We start from the raw sequence: 10,648 nt of genomic DNA on the forward strand, positions 1-10,648 counted from the left end.
TTTGTCCCTAAATGTAACCCCCTTTTCAAATTACTAGATGCATTTATTACTTTTTTCCTAAACATACCCCTAATTAATACTACTAACTTGTCTTGAAATATGAATAGTCAAATTTAATACACATACAAACAAAGGACAATTTGGTAATATTAATACACAAAACAGACACATTAATTACACTGACAACTTTTCTTAAGAAATGTGAAAAATGCAAAGGGTGGTTACATTAAGGGACGGAGGGAGTATTTGATTTAGCTAAATTAGTGATAGTGTCAGATAAGACAAAGACAATAGAAGGACAGAAAGGAGTACTGTGATCGAGATACTACGACGACGACGACGACGACGACGAAGACCCGATCATATTTCTCAGTTTCTTCCAATCAATCCGAACAGAGCAGACCCTTCTCTATAATCTAATCATGTAAATTCTTCATCTTTTCTGCTATCTCTCACCAGTCACCACCCTTTTCATATTTCATCATGTTTTTTTTTTCTTTCTGTTTTGATCCATTTTTTTTTTTGGTACAGCGTAACCCTGATTATAATCTTCAGAGGTTTATGCGATGATGATGGCAAATAACTTACCGGGTCAACTTGTTGGATCAGAGATACATGGATTCCACACATTGCAAGGTAAGCTTCCTACTTCACTCCAGCTTCATATGTCTTTTCCAGTTTCAATTTTAATGTATATAAAGATATAGTAATTAGTGCTAAGTATATCAATGATGTCAATATTACTAGATAGTAGATTCTCATACACAATTTTAAGACGAGTTGTTGTTGACAAATCATTGAGGAGAACACGAGTTTGAATATGGAAAAGATTGTCAAACACAATGTCCCAACATTTAGTGGGTTGGTCCCTTGATCCAATAATTAAATCATATGGAAAGTGAAATATTGCATTTATTTTAATTTTTTTTAGGGCATATGAATAGAAAACGGGTAGAAAATTAAATTAAAGTATTGGAATATGAGGAAGTGGCTTTGTCTAAATTTATAGTGTTCAACATGGTGGTAGAATGGTGTAGAAATCCATTGTTTTTAATATCGGATTCGAAGTATGTTGTTCGGTTTTTCTTCTTCCCGCTGCACATCTTACCTGTACTACTTATTTACCTGTTTTGAATTTTTTATTTTATATGCCTCAGACCTCGATGTTGCGAGCATTATGGAGGAAGCAAGAACGAGATGGCTTCGTCCCAATGAGATTCATGCCATGCTTTGTAATCACAAGTATTTTACCATCAATGTCAAGCCAATGAATTTGCCTAAAAGTAATTATCTGTTGCTATTAATAGTAATCTGATGTTTGTTGTGAAGAAGAAATGGAGCATTTTTACTCTTCCCTACCATTCATTTTCTCGTAGATTGTTTGTCATCTAATCGCATTTGTTTTTGTCTTCTTATTCTCTATTTCTTAATTTCCATAATGCAGCTTACCTGCAGATAATAGAAAGTAGTCCATGATAATTATGAAGCAGAGCATTTTCTGATTCGTAGCTTGTTTTGGACAGTATTATAGATTTTTTAGTAGTTATTTTGCATCTAAGTAATAAGTTTTTTCTATAAACAGTTAGATGATGTCAAATCTCCAATGACAATGCTATCTTATTATTACTACTACTTTTTTTGTGTATAAACAGGTGGTACTATTGTATTGTTTGACCGCAAGATGCTTCGGAACTTTAGAAAAGATGGGCACAACTGGAAAAAGAAAAAGGATGGAAAAACTGTTAAAGAAGCTCATGAGCACTTAAAAGTGAGGATTTTCATTTTTGTGGATGTTTACATTTGTGTTATTGTTACTATTGGTTCTGGTTATAGATTGAGTGATTAATATCGTATCTGATTTTTGTCTTTCTTTTCTCCATCAATCAGGTTGGTAATGAAGAAAGGATCCATGTATATTATGCACATGGTCTAGATAACCCAAATTTTGTTCGTAGATGTTATTGGCTGCTTGACAAGTATGTAAACCAACCGTTAACTTAACTATATTTTTGAATAATTTTGATGTTTTAGTAACCGTACTTCTCAAATTATTGTATCTATTGGTAAGAGATTATAATTCTTTTATCTTTTCAGGAGCCTGGAACACATCGTCCTTGTTCATTACCGTGAAACACAAGAGGTCTGTGTAAATCACTTGCACTATTTTTGTTCCTTACAAAAAGCTTAATTTCGCCTCACAACACAAATCATAATTTATCTGTGCCACATGTGTATTGTTTTAGCCGAAATAAGGACCATATATGTATGCTGCCATTGGTCAGTTTGAAATTCACTGATCCTTGGGTATATAATGTAGGTTTAGCCGTTTGAACATGTCTCGACTACACCACGATCAACTCCATAAAAAATTTCCTTGCAGCAAAAATGTCTTTTCGATTGGTCTGGTTGGAGATTTTATTTGTTGTCCGTGTGTAGTGTGCAGTCTCTTTTGTTTTTGGGTGTTAAGAAGCAGCTTGTATAGCTCCATTTACCATTACTTGCATGTGAAGGTAGAATCCAAGTCCAACAATGAATCTGTAGGCTTAACAGATATGATGATTGATATGAGCTTTAACAGTTGAATAGTACTACAAGTGGAATAACCATTCTATTTTAGGTTTCAAGTTTGTCTTATTTCATGTGCTGATGATAGTTTCTCAATTAAAATAAGTCTACATTACGAAAAGTATTTATGAGCTTATAGTTGTATATGAATATGTCAAATGAGAGGGCCTTTGAGAAATTGAGATGCTTAAGCTAATTTTACTTTTGCCACAAGCTATTATATATAAAACTTGTGATCATTGCTATTTTTTTTTGTTCCTATAAGTTCTTCTAGGAAATTGTATTCAAACTATTTCTAAATGTTGACACAACCACCATTAGTTCATTGCGGTTATTAATTTGCATTAAGATTGCTAAGTATAGTTTTATATGCATGCCATTATCAAAAACCTGAATTTTTTTGAAGTGCTAATACAACTTAGCTCTTTTAAAGAAGTGAAGGTTGTTTCTTGCTACAATATTAAAAAAGGATGTATAATTATGTATATCCCACTCATTGTTTCATTATGTTGAAAACTGTGCCAATTTCACCATCCAGTCTTCTTTTGGAACTTTGAAAAATATAGCTCTTCCGTTTTCTCTATAAACATAAAACATACTTTTGGAATGATGCCTACCTAACTCATCAGTGCTAGGATGTTATGTAGTTTCTATTTGTGCAAGACACTTAAAATCCATAGTTATAATCAGATGTAAATCCATGCTTGAAGGGCTATTTATGCTTTAAAGTTTGATATGAGAATGAACAAAACATGGCTTTATAACTTTCTTTGACTTGTGGCTCATGATACAGTTTCAGGGTTCTCCAATCACTCCCGTAAATTCAAACTCTACTACAGCCTCTGACCCATCTGCACCATGGATTCTGTCAGAAGAAATAGATTCAGGGACCAAAACTGCATATGCTGGGGGTGAGTAATAATTTTTATAAATATTGCAGCTTTCTACTTACAAATCATACTACTCGAAGTAGAGATGTCAATGGGGTGGGATGGGAGCTGGGAGTCTTCCCCTACTCTCTGTCCTGTGGGATCTTCTATCAGTACAATTATATTTTAATAAAAATGTTATAAAAAAAAATACAATGTGCCATATGTGCCTCTATGTAAGATAATTGCACATAAATTCCTTCCAACTCATTTTGTTCTGCTCATATTTCCAAAGGAAATATAAGAGTTTCTTTTTTGGCTCACGTGGTGATATGCATATATGGTCAAATTGTTGATGCCTTGATTATATGAAAAAAAGTGTTGACAGCCTGACTTTTTTAAAAATATGGCAACATAGTTGGATTTACTGGACACAGTATATATTTTCATCCGTTATGTTTTGGAAATGGACAGAGATTAATGATAATATAACAGTCAAAAGCCATGAACTGAGGCTTCACGAGCTTAATACACTTGAATGGGATGACCTAGTCGTAGCAAACGATCTTAACACCTCTGCTGTGCCTAACGGAGGTAAATGGTGATTGATTATGCTTTAACACTACCAGTTACATGTCTGGAAAGCACCATAGTTATTATAATTTTGAATTATCGTTTTGCAGGAAAAGTTCCCTATTTTGATCAACAAAATCAAATTTTACTGAATGACAGTTTTAGCAATGTAAGATTAGCTTGTTTCTTTTTCAATTTATACACTTTTCCTTTGCTTCTTCTTTTCTTTTTTTCTTCCATTTTCTGGAGATACTTGATTTGTAATAGCTGCTGTTGTAATCTACATATGATTATCTCACCAGGTAGCCAACAATGCATCTGCAGAAATTTGTACGTTCAATAATTTAACCCAGCCAATTGCAGTGAGCAATAGTATTCCATACAATTTTTCAGAAAGTGTTACTCTTCAGACAATTAGCAATCAAGGATATCGAAATGAGCAGAGGAACCATCCCGTCTCTTCAAGTGGTGTTGATTCCTTAAACACTTTGGTCAATGACAGATTGCAAAGTCAGGACAGCTTTGGAATGTGGGTGAACCAAATCATGTCTGATTCCCCTTGTTCAGTTGATGATTCTGCTCTTGGATCCTCAGTTTCATCCGTTAATGAACCATATTCATCTCTGGTAGTGGATAATCAGCAACTTTCCCTTCCAGAACAAGTATTTAATCTTACTGATGTGTCCCCTGCGTGGGTGTCTTCCACAGAGAAATCAAAGGTTTCCTTTTCCTTTTCCTTTGTTTGTGTATCTACTTAGTAGCAATTATATCTTTTTTAACAGTTATGACTAGTTGATTTCTTGGTCTTTTCATTCAATCTTAACCATAGAATTCCAATGTTGTAAACTGTGGAATATAAACTCCGTGAAGAATATGCACATCTTAAAGTGTATAACTTTGAAGCACTGACACGGACACCACATTCAGCACCGGTAATAATTTGAGAAAATTGAATTATTGAATGTACCCACATGTGTCAGACACCGACGCATATTGAATACCGGATATGCCTTCAATTTGAAGTGCCAATGCTGGATAGGTGTATAAATCATAATTTGAAGTGTCAGTGCCTTCAATTTACTTACTACCTGTTATTTTACAATTATCACTAAACTTTCTAGGTTTCTTTACTTCGTGCAGATCCTAGTGACTGGACTCTTTCATAAAGACTATCTGCACCTCCCAAAGTCCAATCTAATGTGTGTATGTGGTGATGCAAGTGTTCCTGCAGAAATTGTTCAGGATGGGGTCTACCGTTGCTGGGTACCACCGCATTCTCCGGGATTTGTGAATCTCTACTTGAGCTTTGATGGCCATAACCCTATCAGCCAAGTTGTTACTTTTGAGTATCGTACTCCTGTTTTGCATGATCCAGTAGCTTCTATGGAAGAGAAGAACAACTGGGACGAGTTTCAACTTCAAATGAGGCTTTCTTATTTGCTCTTTGCTAAACAACAGAGTCTTGATGTCATCTCTAGTAAAGTATCACTTAGCAGACTAAAGGAGGCAAGGGAATTCTCCTTAAAGACATCATTTATTTCCAATACTTGGCAATACTTAATGAAGTCAACTTTAGACAACAAAATTCCATTTTCGCAAGCTAAAGATGCCCTGTTTGGAATTGCATTGAAAAACAGATTAAAGGAATGGCTTTCAGAAAAAATTGTTTTAGGATGCAAGACTACTGAATATGATGCGCAAGGACAAAGTGTCATCCATTTGTGTGCAATTTTGGAATATACATGGGCAATTACTTTATTTTCATGGTCAGGCTTATCGCTAGATTTCCGGGATAAATTTGGATGGACGGCTCTTCATTGGGCAGCATATTACGGCAGGTATAATACATAAACACCCCGCTTGTTCAAACATGTTAGTTATATAATATAAAAAATTCATATGCCTTTGCCTAATTGCGTATGTTTATGTAATAGTAGGCGCACGACATGATATCAGTGAGTACCCTTGCTGACCATGTTTGTCTAATAAAATTTAAATTCTTTCCGGCCTCTTTCTTCTAATAAAATGTTAACTTTTAATCCAAGGTAAGTGAGCCGGTGCATTGTCCATGCTTCAAGTCCAAATGAATCATGTGCAAGGGGGTGTATTATATATAATATAAAAACCATTCGGCTAAACTATACCATGGGTCCTCTAAGTTTGTAGTTTGTAACAGATTAGTCCTTTAAGTTATTTTGGTCACACATAAGTCCTTTAAATATGAGGTTTATAACAAATTGGTCCTTTAAGTTTAGGGGTGGGCATGGTTCGGTTAACCCAAAAAACCGAACCGAAATTTTGAAATGGTTCGGGAAAACCGAACCGAACCGTTTCAGGCTTGGAGCTAACCGAACTGAACCAAAGTTATGGTTTGGTTAACCATTTGCTTACCTATTAACCATACCGAACCGAACCAAAACAAATATTTTTATCAATGAATAAAACCACTTTTATTATAAAAAATAACAAATTAAAATTAAAAGTTAGAATAGTTTATTTCTTCAAAAACAGCTTATCTTATGCAAAACAGTTTATTTTAAAAAACAGCTTATTCAAAAAAACTTATTTTATGAAAAACAATTTATTACGATCTCTTTTTAAAAATAGCTTATTCAAAACCGCTTATTTTATGCAAAACACCTTATTTTAAAAAACAGCTTATTTTATGAAAATACCTTGTTTTAAAAAAAAAACAGCTTATTTTATGAGAAACAACTTATTTTAAAAACAGCTTATTTTATGCAAAACAGCTTATTTTATGAAAAACAACTTATTTTTGAAAACAGCTTACTCAAAACAGCTTCTTTTATGAAAAACAGCTTATTCAAAAAAGCTTATTTTATTAAAAATAGCTTGTTACGATCTCTTTTTAAAAACAACTTAATTAAAACAGCTTATTTTATGCAAACCAACTTATTCAAAACAGCTTATTTTATTCAAAACAATGATAAGATAAGTGCGAAGTTTTGTAAAATTATGTGATAAAAATATTGCAGCAAGACCTTTGAACAGCCTTAAAATCCTATCCAATACTACCCTCTGTTATTTATCACTGATGTGTACTAGGAGCACTACTGATGTCAATTTAAAAGTAAACTAAATTAAATAGACATTCCAATCAACTTCATTTTTGGATCATCTACAATGCATTTTTACAGTATGTCGTCATGATGACATATCATGCTTTATTCATAGTTAATCTATTAATTGTTTTTCCATATATAGTATATTAAAATTTACACCTTAACAGTTATTTAATGGGTTTCTGGTCTAAGTGTATATCTGTGTGAAAAGAAATGTGGATCTGTTAAGCTTCGTATGTACAATTGGATTTATCCACTATAAGCTCGGATCTCTGAAATGATTTTAGCTCTACGATTATTCAGGAAGCTCAAAAACGAGGATAAAATACAAAAGAAATGACTCGTCATGAAGAAACTTGTATTGAAAAGAAAGCAGAGAACATTATATATGAGATTTGAGATAAGTTACATGTAGCAAATATCTATCTAAAGTTCCTGTAATTTCACTAACTATTCCTTTTATAACATCATGAATTTCATCTAAAGTCGAATTAGTTATAAAGACTAAATTATCATCATGTTTTTTCCAAAAAATAAGCTATTTTGCATAAAATTAGCTGTTTTGAATAAGCTGTTTTTCAAATAAGCTGTTTTGAATAAGCTGTTTTTTAAAAATAAGTTTTCATAAAATAAGCTGTTTTGAATAAGGTGTTTTGCATAAAATAAGCTGTTTTGAATAAGTTGTTTTTTTTTTAAAATAAGCTATTTTGCATAAAATAAGTTGTTTTGAATAAACTGTTTTTCAAATAAGCTGTTTTCAATAAGCTGTTTTTTTAAAATAAGTTGTTTTCATAAAATAAGCTGTTTTTAAAATAAGGTGTTTTGCATAAAATAAGCTTTTTAAAATAAGCTATTTTAAATAAGTTGTTTTTTTGGAAAGATCCAACAAAGAGTTCAAGTGGTTTCCTTAAAAAAAAAAAAAAAAAAGTTCAAGTGGTTTGGTTCGGTTCAAACGGTTCGGTTCGGTTCAAGATGGTTCGGTTATGGTTCAAGAACTGTTAATAAATTAACGGTTCGGTTCGTGAACCATTATAATGGTCGGTTATTTTTGGTTCAGTTCGGTTCGCGCGGTTCGGTTCATGGTTCTTTTTGCCCACCCCTATTTAAGTTATTTTGGTCACACATAAGTCCTTTAAGTTTGTAAACGTTTTCAATTCAGTCCTTTTGTTAACCAAAACTATGATGTGTCATAAGGACTAAATTGACAACTTTTACAAACTTAAAGGACTTATGTGTGACCAAAATAACTCAAAGGACCAATCTGTTACAAAACTCAAACTTAAAGGACTTATGTGCGACCAAAATAACTTAAAGATCAATCTGTTACAAACATTAAACTTAAAGGACCTCTGATGTAATTTAACCAAACCATTCATATCTTCACGCAATGGATTTTTAAGCCTTTCGAGTAGTTGGTTGACTTGGTTCATGAAAACACCATTAGTTCTAATGTAAACATTGGCCTAAGAATCCATTTCTTACATGGTTTCAGCATCCAAGTTCCTTTCTGTTTATAGATAACTAGAGATTATAATAACCTATATGAATGTAGCATGAATTTAAGTAAAATAGGGTCATGGAACTCTGAATGAATTATTTTGTTCTATATTTGATTAAAACATTGTCTTCAGGGAGAAAATGGTTGCAACTTTGCTGTCAGCTGGGGCAAAGCCAAACTTGGTCACGGATCCAACTCACCAAAACCCTGGGGGATGTACTGCCGCTGATCTTGCTTATACGAGGGGTTATCATGGCTTAGCAGCTTATCTTTCGGAAAAGTCTCTAGTTGAGCAGTTCAATGACATGAGCTTAGCTGGAAATATCAGTGGCTCACTGGAAACTAGCACGGATGATCCAGTAAATTCCGAGAACCTTACCGAGGAGCAGCTCTATGTGAAAGATACACTGGCAGCTTACCGGACAGCTGCCGATGCAGCAGCACGCATACAAGAAGCATATAGGCAGCATTCCTTAAAGTTACAAACAGAGGCGATTGAGTTTTCCAGCCCAGAAGCTGAAGCACTCAAAATAGTTGCAGCAATGAAGATTCAGCATGCCTTCCGCAATTTTGAGACAAAGAAAGTGATGGTTGCTGCTGCTCGAATACAACATAGATTCCGTACATGGAAGATTCGTAGAGATTTTCTCAACATGCGCCATCAAGCTATCAAGATTCAAGTAAGAGCTACACTTACTGCCTTCATCATTACCGATATTTTTTAGCGAGACGTTATTTATTTATCATTTTTTAACTGATCAAGTGAATTAAGATTGATTTCAATTGATCCTTTATTCGTCAGTTCAGCAACTAAGCTTTAACAAATCAATTGATACAATGCAGGCTGCTTTCAGGTGTTTTCAACAACGGAAACAATATCGTAAAATCATTTGGTCAGTTGGCGTGGTTGAGAAAGCAGTGTTGCGTTGGCGTTTAAAGAGAAAGGGCTTTCGTGGGCTCCGGCTTAATACCGAGGAAGAATCGGGAGATCAGAATCAGCAAAGTGATGCAGAGGAGGAATTCTTTCGGACTGGTAGGAAACAAGCCGAAGAACGTGTCGAGAGAAGTGTAATACGAGTGCAGGCTATGTTCCGTTCTAAGAAAGCGCAAGAAGATTATAGGAGGATGAAGTTGGCCCTTAATCAAGCAAAGGTAGTAACAGCTAATTTTAATTTGATTATTATTCCTAGGAATTGGAGAATTTGCTTTTGTGCCCTATGTGTTCTTACTTGTAGAATATTCCTTTGTGCAGCTGGAACGGGAATATGAAAAAATGCTTAGTAATGAAGTTGACATGAAAATGAAGAGGTAGTTTAGCCGAACTTCTTAAAAATGTTGTTATTGTTAGGATGCACACTCAGCAGAATGTGAAGGCAGGTTGGTGCTGTTTTTGTATATCAAATAGACTGTAAAATCCCTTCTTTAATATCCTTTCATTGGCGATTGGCCTCTATATGCCGTCCCAAAGTTCAATAAACAGAATAGATACACCAAAGATAGTAGTAGTATATGGGGATGGTAATGAGCTTCTCTATTTCCTTGCACAGTTGGACCTCGAAAACTGGAGCTTTAAGCACCCTGGCTGAGAAAATTATCAAATTTGTATTGATTTTAGCTATTTGTGCCAGCATATCTTAAATAATTAACACATGTATAAAGACATTTTTACTTGGTACACATGATCAGTTATCTCTAATGTTTGTTGTTATGGTACATTTGGAAAAAAGCTAAAAGCAGGAAAATGGGGGTTGGGATTGTTTACCTTTGATGACTTTGTCTCTCTCTCTCTCTCTCTCTCTTAACTTTCTCACTCATCTAAATAATTTAGGCTTAAATATGAATTTCGTTCCTGTAATATAGGCGTGTTTTGATTTTCGTCCCTGTAAAAAAAAAAGTTTGAATTACGTCCCTGTAAAAAATTTTTTGTTTGAAAATGGTCCCTGGGCCCACTGTAGCGCTGATGTGGCATGGCATTCGCCACGTGGCAGTTGCTGACTGTGCAACTTTTGCCACGTGGCACTGACGTGGCGTGCCACATAATATTAAATTTTTAAAAATAT

At 34.1% G+C, this 10,648-nt stretch overlaps 1 protein-coding gene across 4 annotated transcripts; it reads left to right on the forward strand.

The window, feature by feature from the left end:
- The first annotated feature begins 268 nt into the window (after positions 1–268).
- Positions 269–10,265, forward strand: LOC146902676 (calmodulin-binding transcription activator 5-like). 4 transcript variants are annotated; one of them, XR_015021456.1, is made up of 16 exons: positions 269–424; positions 532–636; positions 1,158–1,283; positions 1,653–1,768; positions 1,888–1,976; positions 2,095–2,140; positions 2,318–2,510; positions 3,359–3,476; positions 3,909–4,028; positions 4,118–4,176; positions 4,310–4,726; positions 5,148–5,845; positions 8,722–9,268; positions 9,432–9,740; positions 9,841–9,965; positions 10,136–10,265. XR_015021456.1 is itself a non-coding variant. In XM_085732539.1 (15 exons), exons 7-15 carry the CDS (start codon positions 2,334–2,336, stop codon positions 9,898–9,900), a joined length of 2,505 nt encoding a protein of 834 aa, XP_085588665.1. In that variant the 5' UTR covers positions 269–424; positions 532–636; positions 1,158–1,283; positions 1,653–1,768; positions 1,888–1,976; positions 2,095–2,140; positions 2,318–2,333; the 3' UTR covers positions 9,901–10,265. The 4 variants fall into 4 exon arrangements, 2 of the variants coding, with proteins under 2 accessions (XP_085588665.1, XP_085588664.1); XR_015021455.1 differs by lacking the exon at positions 2,318–2,510; XM_085732539.1 differs by having other exon boundaries at positions 9,841–10,265.
- Positions 10,266–10,648: the final 383 nt, after the last annotated feature.

This window comes from Medicago sativa, chromosome 8, assembly GCF_051527215.1.
Source record: "Medicago sativa cultivar Bolivia chromosome 8, Bolivia_mono, whole genome shotgun sequence".
NCBI classification, from domain to species: domain Eukaryota; kingdom Viridiplantae; phylum Streptophyta; class Magnoliopsida; order Fabales; family Fabaceae; genus Medicago; species Medicago sativa.